Here is a 15,901-nt window from a genome sequence, read left to right as displayed (position 1 = left end):
TGACCATTAAGAACAGCATCTTAAAATATGACCACACTTTCAGCATTAATTCATTTATTTTTAATACGCTCTATTTTCATGACACCACAGGTTTGCATTCATTATTGTTCTAGGATAAGCAAAGCCCTTATCCTACAGGCAGGATATCTGGTATTTTTTTCGAGGCCATTTAATTTTTGTACTTTGTTTTATTGTTTTTGGTGGACCTACTTGCTCTTTCAGTAAAGGTAGTGTTTGTGGTTGCACCACATCTGTTTCCTGTTGTAGTCTATATTCGCACTGTGGTTTGCAGTATTCAGAATGGCCCCAGAATGTGAAACCCACACCACATTGTGGTTAAAGCAGCATAAACCGCTGGAGACACTGCCTCATAGTAGCAGAAGGTGGGTTTCTCGTATGGGGAATTCTGTGGGGGATAGGCTTCACTGTCGTGAGCTGGTCCATCTGGGACTGGAGAAGTGGAATGAATGCACAAAGCAGTTTCAGCTGGGACTTAGTTGTCACCTGGATTTCGGTACATGAAAAGATGGTACTGACATCCTTTGGAGTTGATTGGTTAGTGATTGTTTCTTTTTCCTTGTGCTTATTATATGTATCATCCCTATATTGCTTGCCACTTTTCTTCTGCCTTACACCAGACTGGTTCTGTAGCCTATTGATGATTCTATTCAAATCTCCTAAAACGCTGCTAAAGTGAGTGCAGACACTGTGGTGCCATGGAACTATTCATATGGTGGTACCCAGCTGCTAATGCGCAGATGTTTATATAAACAGATGGGCTCAGGTAAGATTGCAGTGGCAGGTATGTGTAAGTACTTTTAGATAGGCATCTCTTTTGTCTAGGTGCTTAAAGCTGTCTTTCAAAATAACCTCTATGTGGCAAAACAAAAATTAATTAAAAAGCAGATACTTAATACTGAAGTCCTCTGTTCTCTTTTCTTGACTTTCTTTCAGAATAAGGTGAAGCTTATTTGAACAGCTTCCCATTCAAATTCGCTAAATAAAGTTCACCTCACACCATAGGGCTTCCAAGTAACTCTCTTTGCCAGTAGTTAACCACCCCATTAAATGTAAAAGCTTCTTCCTTTCATAAGTACAAGGCAAAAAATGTAGTATCTAAAGATACTGCTTTGTTGTAGTGATGTTTTAGTGATTATTACTCTGTGGCTTTAGTCAATTCACTTTGCAGCGTCCATCCGTTTTGTATATCTGTTTGGTCTGCTTAGCAAACACTAATTGCTATATATTAATTAGTTGCAAGCAAATGGATCATCTCTGTAGTTTATGGGGGAGGGGGAAAAAATTCTTGCAGAAGTGTAAGATGATTGTGTTATGGTTAGAAAGGGGTGGTGGGGAAAGTTTTGCTTCGAAGTAGTGGTGATTTCTTGAAGGGATGGTGGCCTTAAGGACTGTAACTCACAGTTTATCTTACAGATGTTAAATCTGTGTCCGTGGTTCTAAATAACCATTAATCTGCTTTTTAGCAACCTCATTTTACAAAACAGAGTGTAGGAGGCATGCTGCTAGGAATTGAGAAATCCAGCAGATGCTGAAATTTTCTGAAGTAGAATAAATGGAATAGCAGAGCTTATTTTCAAAAGGAAGTCCAGAAATTAGGGAATTATGCTGGGCCCTGAGCCCAGCTAAACAATCTGTGATAGGAAAAGCTATGTTTGGATTTGGTTATCATTGTAAAGGACGTAAGTTACAGCTTTTGGATGGTAAATGTACTGTAATGAAAAGTGAAGCTGCAAGTACTGTGCTTGACTTTCTAAAGGATCTTAGTGAGAATGCAGGGGAAAAAAAACCTTTCATCAAGTAATGCTCATCTTATTTTTGTGATGCATCTGCATGAATGCATTTGTAGAAGCATGCCATACACGTTACTAGACTGAAGATTTTTTGGTAAGCCAACTCCACAGAGTGATTATGAGCATTTTTTAAAAAAGTAGATATGGAGCTTCTAACTACAAACCGGCAAGTATGCAAAGCCCCTTTTGTTTTTCTGTAGGAAATGTGCACATAAAGATTCAATTTCTATTCTAACATACTGAGAGTAAGTGCAGTAATATCAGGAAGTTTATAACAGGGAATAGTTTTAAGGTGAAATTGAGTTATTGTGAAGATTATAACATTTTCTTTCACTTCTTTAGTGAACTTAAAAATATTTTGTTAACGTGTATGTTATACTGTATGATGAGAAAGGTTTTGGGGAAGTTTTTACATTAAAGTTTTGTTGTTTTTTTTCTTTTGTTTTGGAAGGATGGTATCCATACTGCAAATAAACTGTAAACTTAAAAACAAGCAGAAATATTTCAGAAAGAACTTTTCTATAAAATTACAGTGCCGAATAATTTTTAAGTTTCTCTTAAAACATAGGACTCTCTGCTCCTGTCAGTATGACACTTTTTATAAAAATAAGGTACTTGATCACTTGAACTTGCATACATATGTTTAATCTTTTCAGTGCCTCTTTGAGGAAGTTAGGTATTACCTCTTTTTAGCAGTAGAGAAAAATGGCACAGTAAATTCAAATGTCTTGATCAAAGGCATGCAATTATTTACAGACTATTAGTGTTCCTTCTAGTACAAAAAAATACTGACCTTCATTTTGAAGAATGTAAAACTGCTGCTTTATTCAGACTTGGGAATGTAAATATATTCTATAGATCTTCTTGAGTGTTTGCCACCCAGAATTTATGTGGGGCCTCCTCTTATTGCTGTCTGTAACGTGGGCAGAACTCACTTGAGAGGGCTGTGGACTACAAGATACTGAGCCAGGACTCCTTGACATTGTAAGCTTGTCTTCATTCATGCAAAACACTGTCTCCCATTTACAGCTAACCAAGAGACCTAAGTCAGAAACAAGAGAGAGGGGCAATGTTTAATAGGCACACATTATATTAGTTCCTAAAGCAAATATAAGGAATGTTGTGTCATAATTTCACATTATGATCTGCTTATGAGACTAGCCTTATACATAAGGGATCCTCCGTGGCTTTTAGAATAAGCATCTGTTTAAATATGGTCTTTTTTTATTAGACTGCTCTGTAACATTGGTAGCATTTTAATGGCTAGGAGATTATTTTTTTTAATTTGAAGTAAAAATGTGCAGCAGCTAGTTAATTAGTCTCTGATAAATAGTGACAGATTCATTCTGTATATGTAATAAGTTTGTGTATATCCATAGGTCATGAATGCTGATGGAACTGGGAGAAGAGTTCTGGTGGAGGACAAACTGCCTCATATCTTTGGATTCACATTGTTGGGAGACTATGTTTATTGGACAGACTGGCAAAGACGCAGTATTGAACGTGTGCATAAGCGCACAGCAGAGAGAGAGATCATCATAGATCAACTGCCTGATCTAATGGGCCTGAAAGCTACGAATGTCCGCCAGATAATTGGTGAGTGAGACTGCTTATCAGGCAGGTAAAATGAAATAGATAATTTCAGCAGTGCTCTTCTGTAGATAACACTTTACACCAGGTCAGACTTTTAGAAGTTGGCAGAATCCAGTTCTATTGTATGATAACTGCAGGCTGCAGTTTGATGGAATGGGGTAGGTCTTTTGTGAGGTGCTTCAGTTCTCTAACTTGGAAGAATATCAAGCTGGAAAACAACCAGGCACCCTCCAAAAAGAGTACTTTTCTGCTTAGAGAATTGGAGCAGCTCATAGGTCTGAACAGACCTGGATCCAGTAAGGGGAGAAGAAGGATCATGGAAAATGAGAACTTCTCTTTGTAACAGCCAGCTATTAGATTAGCCCAGCTGTTTATGAAACTGCAGCTGTAGCAGCTTTTCATCTTGCAATCTGAACGTGTGCTTCCAGCATGCAAAAGCTAAGAATGAGCCAGTTTTAGTCTGTTCAGTGCTTTTCACATTAATACTGTGAAATCATCTTTATACATAACTAGAAGTATTTTATGCCCGGTAGTGATTGTGGTATAAAAAAAGAGCAGGATCTAGCTTTAAATTGGCTATCATTGGCTTTCCAAGCACTGAATATCCTGCTATGTGTGGCTGGGGCTTGCACCTTCTTGCTTCCGTGTCAGGATTGTATCCCAGGAAATTACTCAAATGGAGTTTAGGTGTATCTTTTTGCTACTGTTAACAAGATGCCCTAAGGTACATGTACTTTAAATGCAGCCTGCTTTCCAACTGTTCGGCTAATTGAGCTTGGTAATGCTGGGCCTCTCTTAGTAGGTGGGTTTCCAGCATGCACAGGTGCACAAGTTAGTATTGCAAAGATCTGCTTTACTAGCATCTGGGAGAGAAGAGACCATTGAATGTTTGTGAAAGTAGATCTGCAAATTTTTCATCTCTAGGAACACGATTGGGGTATGTAACTGGACCACTGTACTGTAAAAGGCAGCAGAACATACACTTGCTTGCTTACATACTTACCATCCATTCAGTGCTTGTGCTGTGAATTGGGAACATCAGTAGCTGTTGGAGTCCACATCCCTTTCCCTAATGCTGGGTTTGTTTCATGGGGTCAGGAAAAACAAGCACTGGCTTTTCGGCCAAGTCAAGTAACATCTGTCTAAAGGATTACAGGAAAGGAACAAAAATTAATTCATTCAGAGAATAAAAGGGGAAAAACTATACGTATTTCTCAAAGGACTCATAGCGTCGATGATGCCTGTGAGGACTGGCTTCATCTTCCAACTGAAAGAGTTTGCAATGATTGCTTTTGCTTTTGTTGCATGCGTAGGTACAAACCCTTGTGCAGAGGATAATGGCGGCTGCAGCCATCTTTGTCTGTACAGACCACAAGGCCTTCGCTGCGCTTGCCCCATAGGCTTAGAGCTCATCAATGATATGAAGACCTGCATTGTCCCAGAAGCTTTCCTCCTGTTTTCCCGGAGAGCAGATATCAGACGAATCTCTTTAGAAACGAACAACAACAATGTTGCGATTCCACTCACTGGAGTCAAGGAAGCTTCTGCTCTGGATTTTGATGTGACAGACAATCGGATTTACTGGACTGACATTTCACTGAAGGTAAAGGTTTATTCCATATTAGCTATTAAGTTGTTACAAGGTTCCTGTGATACTTAAGAATGGATTGACAAATGCAATTTACAAGATTCAAGGGATAGGTAAAAGAGTTGGTTCTAAGAATGGCATACATTTTCATTATACTAGCAGCATTCTCTCTTGTAGATCATTTAAATCTCACATATACATTTTCACATAAAGGATAAGTTTGCAAAAATAAAGATTTTTGATAGAAAGCTGAGAAGAATGCCATATGGCAGGAGGTTTCAGGGATCACAGATGTTTTGCCAGGTATGTTTAATGGGGGAAAGCCTTGTCTTGGGTCAGGAAGTGAAAATGGATCTTACATATTCATTAACTTATGTAGCTACTGCATGTGAGACATATTATGAATCACAGGCTTTGTAAAACAGTTCTAGGTTCTGGACTGACAAATCGGAAAAGGTTGAGGGTGGGTGTTTAAATGTGGTGGTTAATGGAGTGACAGAAATCTGTATAACAGAAATCTCTCTGTTACCTCTGTTATCAGTGAGTCTAGTTATTATTCCATTTGATTTTCTTGGGTTGTAGATATAGTCAGAATTGTGAGCACCAAAAATTAGTTTTTAATAAAAGAAAGTATTCTGCAATTGGGTTGAGAGCTGTGCCAACAATAACTCATGGACCTTTGCAACTGAAGAATCATAGAAGTTAAAAACACAGCATTTAAGTGAGTTTGAGAGAGGTGACTTGGCTGAACTCTTTAGGTATGGTATTCATTTGAGCTGTGTTTGAAATCAAAATAAAGCAGTTATCTGATGAGTTTTTAAAGGTGATACAGATGAAGCCTGAGATACAAACTTCCCTGCTGTGTACTGTCATAAACTGCTATAATTAGCAGGTAGCATCCACACTGGGAAGTAAAGAGAAAAATCAGTCTTTGTGTTAACTTCAATGGGTTGCAAGTATGAGGAGTGTGTGCAGAGGGGAATATTAAGGACACTGAAAGGAAGCCCTTCTTTGCCAGAAAGAGCTTGGAACCATCCTAATGTTGCTCCTTTACTTTCAGGCTTATAAGTGGTCATAGTAAATCAGGGAATGCCAAAGCTCCAATATATTATTAACATATAATTCTGGCTGTATTTGCTATCACAGGCCAATCCATGATGGGAAGAGTTAAAATGAGTTCTGTTCTGAACTTTTTCATTGGGCTGCTTTAAATGTTGTTCTGTGCTATAACATGGATGCTTTTGTATAGTCCTGGGAGAGCCAAAATATTTCCCCCTTGAACTTGGCACTGAGTTACTAAGGTCACTTTGGCATGTAGACTGCTTAATTGAACCAGACTAGTTATCCCATTTATTTCCCCAGTGAAACACTATTGTAATTGACACAGAATACATTCATAGAGTACAGTAAATCATTACTTCTGAATAGCAGCATTGTTTGCCTTGGAAATAAGTAGCGTATTGTAAGATCCTCTTTCCTATGAGATGCCTAAAATCTGAAAGTGTTTAAAATGCAACAAAGAAAACAACCAGGCCAATGACAGACTGGTAAAATTTCTAATTTGCCTGTGTATCTTTGTATCCCTGCAGACCATCAGCAGAGCATTTATGAATGGCAGTGCACTGGAACACGTTGTGGAGTTTGGCTTGGATTACCCAGAAGGCATGGCCGTAGATTGGCTGGGGAAGAACTTGTATTGGGCTGACACTGGAACAAATCGTATAGAAGTGTCAAAGCTGGATGGACAGCATCGCCAAGTGCTGGTGTGGAAAGATCTCGATAGTCCCCGGGCACTGGCTTTGGACCCTGCTGAGGGGTAACTCGCTGTTTTAATTTTATGTTTGTTAACGGTGAAAAACAACATCATAATGTTTCCTCTAGGGCATGTTAGTTAGGCACTGCATGTAAATCCTGAGAGAACTGAGCTGGGGAATACAACGTGGTAATTTAGAGTATGAGGGCTGGAGGAATATGCTCTTATATCCTGAATAATCATTAAGAATATTACAAAAAAAATATAATCAGAGCAACTCATTAAAAATGGATTTATATTTCATTTTTTAATTAACCACAAAATCAAAGTAGTTTTAGGTTTATGGAATTCATTAATTAGAAAGGACTATAGGGTTGAAAAGAAAATATTTGTCATTTTAGAAATGAGGATCCTTTTTATCACAATTTAGGGTCCAATAAAGGTATTCCATGATTTCACTCCCCCACTCTCAAGTTAAGCTTATTGTCTGAGAGTAAGGAAAGTGTTCGTTTCTTCAGATAAGGGAGCCTTTTTAGTTGGTATGGACAAGGGAAGCAAGGACAGAGAAGGAGTGAAAACAATTATACCCACCTATCCCCAAAATGAAAGATTTTCTAAGAAGAAATTTCTCAGTTGGATTCAAATGTAATAGCAAAAGTAGGGCAATAAGCAGGGGGAAGGAGGAAGGAGTGGGGCAAGGCAAGGTAAGACTACCTTCTGAAATAGCTCTTCTACCATGAAATGCTCATTTGACATTAACTAACTACTGCAAAACCTTTTTGAGGTTATACCAACATTGTATTAGTCTTATTTTACAAATGAGGGCACTTTATTTTCCAGTGTTAAGAATTTATCACAGTTTCCATTGATACTGCAAGAGTTACAGCAACGCAGAGAACTTGGCACCACTCAAACACAGTCCTCCAGATTCATTTCAACAAGGCAGTGGCAACTGCGGCAGTTCTTAGTCAAAAGGAGTTCTGCACTGCCCCCAGTGGGACACATAGATGGGGTTCAGCCCTGATGTGCCAGGGGTGGCCTGGGCAAGTACATCAGATGGCGTCCAAGACCAGATTGTTAGATCTAGTTACTCAGTTGTAACAGAAGGTTGCTACAGATTATTCTAGTTTTACACTGGGAATGGATTTTTCCAAGGATTATTATAATTCAATGCTTTGTCTCTTTACTACAGACCAGAAAAAAATTTACTTTAGTTTTGAGCCCGAATGCCTGTTTTTCCTTTTGTCTTATAGCTGAGCTATGTTGTTGTACTTCCTATGGAAGTTTTCATGGCTTTGCTACCATAGGGGCATTTCTAACACTTAGGTCTACGCTGTGCCCAACTTGCAATATCTATGCACAAAATACTTGCAAAATTTTTAAGAAAAAATTTCAGGTATTCCTGGTGTCTAAAGAATAGCTCCCCTTTAATCATCAGTTTCTGAAGCAACTTTTCCCACCGTGTGGTTGCTTGAAATGAAAAGTATTTCACAGGTGTTTGTTTCTAGAGGGATTAAACCAGAAAGGTGTAAACATTGGCTAGCTATGTCTCACTTGTTTTTTAAAATGGTACTGGCTTTACAGTTTGGAAGAAGTGACTAGCTAGCCACCAAATGTCAAATATACAACTCTCTACTCTACAGTCCCCAAAGAAAATGTATGCACGTACAATTCTGTGCTTCTGCCAAATGAGGCATAAACTGGCGTGTTAGTATGTAATAGTTTGTACTGTTGCTCCAGTGGAAATGCCCTACAGTTTTGTGTTATTCTTACATTGCTGATTGACTTAGTTGTGTGGAGAAGAGCAGTGGCACCTATCAACAAAAGTACCCTGCATACCTACGTTTTTGTATTCCTTCATTTGATGGACAACTGAATAGAAACAGAAGCTAAGTGCCATGGAAAATATCTTGCTACACAGCCCATAAATGAATCTGCCCAACTGCCAACCTTTCGCCTCTTAGCTGACATGCATGGATTAGTTAAGATTGAAGTGCATTCATATGGAACTGGTGAAAATCCAGCTCCAAGTGGGGAAAAAACAAAGTTGGAGACATTTTGAGGAAACTTGACTCACTTCCTTGCTTGTATTTTGGAAAAATATTTAGTGTAATGGAGCTCAATAAATGATCAGATTTACAGCCTTTATTTTTCTTTTATTCCTTCTAAGGAGTTTTTTGTTTTGTTTTGTTTCTTCCCTTGAGTTCTCTTTTGGATTAAATGTGATTAATTTTTTTCTTTTGTCCTTTTAATCAGGTTTATGTACTGGACTGAATGGGGCGGTAAGCCAAAGATTGATAGAGCTGCTATGGATGGCACTGAGCGGACTACTTTGGTACCAAATGTGGGACGGGCTAACGGCCTGACTATTGATTATGCTAAAAGACGACTGTACTGGACTGACCTTGATACCAATCTGATAGAATCCTCCAACATGCTGGGTGAGCCCCAGAGCCCTGGGCAGGGTTGCGGGCATGCTGCTGCTTTTTCACAGTTCCCTGCAGCAAATTACTGCTTAAATAATGCAAAGATACACGTCTTAAGACAAAAGTAGATTTTTCCAAACTCACATGCCTTTAACATATGCTTCTATAATTGATGTTTATGCAACACAGCATTTAGCAAGGCCTCGATTTTCTTGTAGGTGATATAGTTGCTCACAAAGTTAAAATTATACAAGCTGTACATGTTTCAGTTACATGTAGGACAAAGCTGTCAACTTTCAGTGTTTTGGAGAGTCTTGTTTTGCTGCTCTGAAGAGCACTGGCAGATGCATAACAAGCACTTTATCTATCATCTGTGGAAAGGTGGAGAGAAAGCTAAGATAACACCAGTGTATTGGACATTTTTCACAATGTAATTTAATACAATTTGGTTTTTAATCTTTGTTAGTATCCTAAAGGTTGAGGCTTTTTTTTTTTTCCCCAGTATCCTGCACACTAAGGAGCTTTTCCTGGCTAGTACTGGTCATTAGGGGGGCGCTCTCTCACGCTGGGGTCTGTGTGATTGTTTTATAAACTGGTGATTACAGCTAGGTGGAGGTGGAATATTTTATTCTTTCACTGCCCAGGGTAGTGTACTGAAGACCCAAGCACAGTATCTTTTTTTTAACTTCTTGGCACCCACAGGAGTGGAATGCTTCATTGTGTGCCAAATTAATCAGATCAGCGTTATCACTAGCCAACATTTAAGGCTAAAGGAGTTAGTCTTCTTTAAATAGTACATTTGCAGTAGTGGAACAAAGCTAGAAAAAGATCAAAATGGGGAAATGCATTACAGGAATTATGTGTATCATAAAAGCTTGTCTTCAGCTTCTCATATATTTTGGTGTGCTGTTGAGGCTGGCTCAGCGTTCCCCTGAGTACTGTGGAACTGGACACAGCATTAGAATTTCATCTTCCCTGTGGCTAGTGATGACAAAGTGCAGGGCTGTGCATCGTCATCTTCTCTATGCAAAGAGGGAATGACTTCTTGCTTCATAATCTGTTCGTTTTCTGTGACTAGACAGTAGGATGTTCTGTGGTAATGAAGTGGTTGAAATAATTCCTCTTCACCCCTCCCTCACTCCACCTCCCTCCTTTAAGGTCTCCTAACATTTCCATGGTATACACAATTAACTGTTTCCTACCTTGAGTTTCTGACTGCTCCTTCCTGTTACAGCATTCCAGAGATGGATTAGTTTAACCATGTGCATTTAATTTTTCTCATAATACAATGTAGAATTTTATTAAGCTCCTAACAATTCTCTCTCTGTAAGCAGCGGGCAGAGACCCTAATGTCATGTGAGAGATGCTGAACTGGGAATACAGTGTCAGGATCCTAGATGTTCTTCAGAGGGAATGTGTTTGTTGTGAGGAGGAGGGAAAGGACAGAATCTTTTGGAGAACCCTGATCATTTTCAAAACTAAGAGTTTTTTCTTTAGTAAAATACATTCTCTTCTGTGGCTCACAAGCAGGATTAGCACATTTATGTGATAGGCTCTGAGACTTCAGGATGGTCTCTTGAATATTGTACGTTACTTTATAATTTACTTTTGTAATAATGAAATAGTAACTTTAAAGTAATTATGTGTTAACCTTTCTGTGCAGGGGACATGTCCAACAGCATTAAACAGCATCTGTTTTGTCCTCGTATAATTCTGCTTTTTTTTTTCTCCCTTTCTTTTTTGAAACAGGCCTTGACCGTGAGATTATAGCTGATGACTTGCCTCACCCATTCGGCTTGACTCAGTATCAGGATTACATTTACTGGACAGACTGGAGCCGGCGTAGCATCGAACGAGCCAACAAGACCAGTGGCCAGAACCGAACTATCATCCAAGGGCATTTGGATTACGTTATGGACATCTTGGTCTTCCATTCCTCCAGGCAGGCAGGCTGGAACGAGTGTGCCTCTAGCAACGGTCACTGCTCTCACCTGTGCTTAGCAGTCCCTGTTGGTGGTTTTGTCTGTGGCTGCCCAGCTCACTATTCCTTGAACTCTGACAACAGGACTTGTAGTGGTAAGCTGTAATGAATGAAAATGAAATAGAGAAGGAGATGTGTTTAGTAACAGATGCAAGCATTGTACTTGGAGGAAAGAAGAGTTTTATTTTTATGTGAGATGGTGAAGCTTGTTTGCTGATAGGCCAAGTTAAAGCCAGTTTCTATTTTTAATACCAAATGTGTATTTGAAAAAAATTTGGTTCCTTAGCCTCCTTCCTCTATAGGAATCAAGATACATTTAAATATAATTTACTAATACTAAAATCCTACTGACTTTTCAGAGAAGATAGGATATTGAAAGCAAAAAAAAAAAAAAGTAAAAAAAATCTTGGAACAGACCAGTATCACAGTAAAATAAGAAGAGTGGCTCTAATGAATCAGCTAAATCTGTGTAAGCAGGAAGGCTCAAAATGCTTTTGGTTTTGTATCTGTCTGTCAAACCATTCTCAAGTGCTTACTTGCTTATTTATTTCTAATCTTGCCTGACATAAAGGACCGAAAGGGTTATCAAACACTGAAACAGGCAGCCCAGGGAAGTGATGGAATTGCCATCCCTGGAGGTATTTAAAAAACGGGTAGATGTGGTGGTGAGGGACATGGTTTAATGGTGGTTTTGGCAGTGTTAGGTTGATGGTTGGACTGGACCTTAAAGGTCCCTTCCAACCTAGATGATTCTATGACTCTGTATAGTTTGGTCTACATTGTGGACTTTGCATAGGCTTTAGGTGGGTCAGGATTTAATTCTGTAGTAGTTCTGTTTGCTGACTGATGAGATGCTGAGGTGGGCCACTGTCTTACCTTCAAGTGTTTCTTCCTCAGTGAGGAAAGGCTTGGCTCCACGGTCAACCCAGCACTTCAGATTTCTCATCTCAGTGCAGCCAAGCCCCATTTTTCTTTATTGTTGTGCAGAGTATGAACCGCAAGGCCCCTCAGGCTGTGTGTAATTAGTTTCTAACCAAATAATTTATCCATCTCTCAATAACTGGCTGCCAGTGAAGCTCTCATGATTTTTGGCAGCCACACCGGATGGCTGATTTCCACTGGTGTCATTCAGATTAGTCAGTGGGTGAAGAGATTCATGCCACGGAGAGACAGATTGTATCTTGTCCATGTTATGCATGAGCAGAGATCCAACAGTTGTTTTAAAGCCAAAAGCAGGGCATCTTGTTCCATGAATGCCACCTTATGGCATTTTTTGAGAATCATGGTCTTTGGAAAACTGTTTTTTCTACACACACACACCCCACCCCACCCCCCCCCAGTGTGTCCTATATTACTCCTTTCCTTTTTTTGGTACAAGAGGCACTTGCACGACAACTGGATTTTTGTACGCTAACGCTCTCACACCTTCCTGCGAGTTAGAACAGTGGTTGGCACCTCTCTGGTGATAACTGTGATTTTGTAGGTGGAGGAATTTGACTTCCAGCAGAGAATAAGTAGCAAAATGATCAAAGGTCATGTTTTCTTGTGAAAAGGAAGGAGAAAAATACAGGAAATATGTTGTGAGCAAATAGAACCATTTCCCCATAGTACAGTTCAGGGCTGTTTGTGAAGTATTAGGAGTTTTCCTTCTGCTGTGTTCAAACCTGGGAACTTTCCAGCTTCTCATTTGTAGGTAATGGAGACTTAGGCTTTTTTGCATATAATTTATTTTTTCTCTTGGACACTGTTATTGGACAATGAATTGTTTTAACTTTCTCTTGCCAGTTTTACTTATGTACTCATGAACATTATTACTGGTCCAAGCCCTGTCTAGAGGCCAGTTCCTCCCTTCTGGATCACCCTGCTCATGTGTGCATAGATTCTGTTAATTATGGGAAGGACACACTGCTCTGATGAGATCTGGTATCTCATCAAACCTCCTATGTGTCATGAAGTTTGAAGGCAGTGCTACACAGGGGACATGCTCGTTCCACTCCATTTGCCTGCCAAAAATATAGTTAAAATATGTGACTATTGGGAGGGAGAAAGATGAAAACTGGGAAGGGATTTCTGAAATTGGTACTGTTTCAGAGATGTGGGGACTCAAGGGGGGAAATTCTGCTGTTGCTTTTTATAATGAGCCATCAATTCAAACTTGGAAGCCAGGCAATTTTAGACAGTGAGAAGGTGTCTTTGGGGAACGGTGGAAAGAATTTTAGGTGCTTATAATGGTATTTTACCTGCACTGTTTTATCTTAAGCTTTTTTCCCTTTCTGAACTTCTTGGTAAGAATTCTGATGTTTTCTGAATCTATTATTTTGCTGTACACATTCATATAAACTTTGCTTTGCTTTTTTTTGTGCTTTCTTCTACGGTTTAGAGCTAAGTAGAATGCAGCTTAAATTACTGGAGAAATGCTTGGAGGGGAAATACAGGTTTTCCAGAAAGCAAAAATACCTTGCAATTAGGCCTGATTGCTAGAGGATGTTAGGATTGAATGTTAGTTACCAAGGAAACTACCCCCCCTCCCGTCTTTTTTCTTCTTCCAGCAGCCAGAATAAATGTTCAAAGTGTACGCCTAAAATAACAAAGCAAGGTGATGATGTTCTCTGGAAGACTTTTACTACCTTCCCTTTTCGAGGTGCTGCCTTACCTGTTTTGCAGGCTGGATTGAATGAATGCAGTGTCCCACTGCTAATCTCTCCAGACTTGTGCTATAGAGAATTGATTGTACAAACTTCAGGGAGGCTGCAAACCGCATTTCTGGCTGCTGGCTCTTGTGCTGTCTTGCGCAGCAGTTGCTCCAGGTAGACCATTATTGAAAAGAGCGCTGTGAAAAGGGAAAATGCTTTAACTGCCTCCTCTGATTTCTGACCCAGTTATGTAATACAGGGATAATTTCTTTTTAACGTTGTATTAAATGCCTTGCACACTTAATGTAAGATACAGCTGGTAAACTACAGCTATATGGGGTGGGGAAGTCTTGTTTTCTGATGTTTGATGGTATGTATAAGAAAAAAATCATTCGTCCTGGAAATTTTTGCTGGGCGTCTGGAAAACTGGAGCAGAGCACCAGATTTTTACTCTGATTGCAGATTAACATTCACAGATAAGCACCTAGAAATAAATATATACATTTGAGAAGAGTGAATAGATTTTTCTCTTAAAATGCACACATGTAAGAGATTTTTCTGTGAATTAGTTGTTGTTCCACTCTTGCAGGCAGAAAGAGGGTTTGTGGGAACAGGACTGAACCACTGTAATGGCAATCTCTGTTCCCTGGGACCTCTGAATAAGGAACCAGTGTTGGCTTTTGCTCAGCTTCCTCTGCAAGTAGAAGTGTACCTAGCAAAAGGTCCAACTTCAAAATAGTGGAGCTGCATTTCCCTGAGACCCCTTTAGAAAGGAAATTGGCAGTTCCTTGAGAGACATAGCTGACCATTCTTCTTTGAGGTGATTTTAACAGAAGTCTTCACATTCATTGGTTCTGCGACTTACAAAATTATCTTTGCCTGTCACATCCATGTTCAGACATTTACAGTAAAAATAGGTCAATTGAAAGGCTTTCCAAACTGATCAGAGGTTGAGTATTTTATGTTTTGATTTTTTAATTTTTTTTTTTTTTGGCAGAGGGAGAAGGGGTATGAAATAATAGGTACTCTCTGGTTTTATACAGTAGTTGTCATTATTGAACATACAAATACCCAACATTATAGCTATGTGTAACTCTTTCACCCTCTTTTTTTTTTTTTTTTTTTTAACCCATCAAGCTCCTACAACCTTTCTGTTGTTCAGTCAGAAGAATGCAATTAATCGCATGGTGATAGATGAGCAGCAGAGTCCAGATATCATACTTCCTATCCATAGTCTCAGGAACGTTCGAGCCATCGATTATGACCCCCTGGATAAGCAGCTGTATTGGATTGATTCGCGGCAGAACATCATCCGGAAGGCACAGGAAGATGGCAGCCAGGTATCCTGTGGGTGGTGGAATTATTAAAATATGAGGGAGGCGTGCCCTACAATCAAAAATGAATGATTGTACATGTATAATTTAGATACACAGACTTCCTATAGATTACTAGCTGTCATTTGACAAAACAAGCGGTATCTGGAGTTTCTGGAGTCCTCAGCCAGTGATCTGGGAGGTGCAGCAAGAAATAAAACGTGGAAAACTAAGGCAAACTTAAAGATACTGTTCACAGTGTGTCATTTGCTCAACGCTGTCTTTGGGCTGGGGGCTGTTGGAAACCCCTATTTGAGAGAAGTGAAATGTAGGAGAGAAGGTTGTTGAGAGAAATGGAGCGTGTGAGAGAGAAGGAAGAGTTGCAAATGAGCAGGGTGCAGGGGCATTGACTCTGAAGAGGGTAGAACTTTGTGACCACATGGCTGTGTCTGAAGCCTCCCAGGTTCTCGTGGTGGATGGGAAGAGAGCTGTTGTCAACTACAGAGACACTGAGTGAGGAGGTTGAAACTAGTTATCTGTAAGAGATGTAACAGGCTTGGGAAAATATATTTGATTGGGGAATAGGAAAAAAGTAGAGTAGGGTAGAAAGGAAAAGGTGACACAGGTTTAGTGAGGTTAATTGTGAGCGATGACTACTTACTTATTTTCACATTTTATTCTTCCTGATTTTTTTGAATGAGGGAGGAACGGGAGACTAATATGAACAACGCAGAGGTGCTACATTCAGTTTAATTGGTTAAGAGTGTGTGGTTTCTGGTGGTGGGTGTGGTGGTAGTTGGATC

The 15,901-nt window shown here is 39.5% G+C and overlaps 1 protein-coding gene across 4 annotated transcripts in view; it reads left to right on the top strand.

The window, feature by feature from the left end:
• The window catches only part of LRP6 (low density lipoprotein receptor-related protein 6), a 105,579-nt gene that overhangs the window by 71,103 nt on the left and 18,575 nt on the right, over positions 1-15,901 (top strand). For all 4 annotated transcript variants that reach the window (XM_009879731.1, XM_009879729.1, XM_009879730.1 and 1 more), the window contains 6 exons: positions 3,191-3,407; positions 4,718-5,007; positions 6,582-6,808; positions 9,002-9,186; positions 10,921-11,247; positions 14,923-15,125. In XM_009879731.1, the coding sequence (XP_009878033.1) occupies positions 3,191-3,407; positions 4,718-5,007; positions 6,582-6,808; positions 9,002-9,186; positions 10,921-11,247; positions 14,923-15,125 (1,449 nt within the window). The remainder of the gene's footprint in view (positions 1-3,190; positions 3,408-4,717; positions 5,008-6,581; positions 6,809-9,001; positions 9,187-10,920; positions 11,248-14,922; positions 15,126-15,901) is intronic.

The sequence above is a fragment of the Charadrius vociferus genome, unplaced genomic scaffold (assembly GCF_000708025.1).
Source record: "Charadrius vociferus isolate BGI_N301 unplaced genomic scaffold, ASM70802v2 scaffold90, whole genome shotgun sequence".
Classification (NCBI taxonomy): domain Eukaryota; kingdom Metazoa; phylum Chordata; class Aves; order Charadriiformes; family Charadriidae; genus Charadrius; species Charadrius vociferus.
Note: the sequence above shows the minus strand (reverse complement) of the source record. Positions and strands in the feature narration are given on the sequence as shown.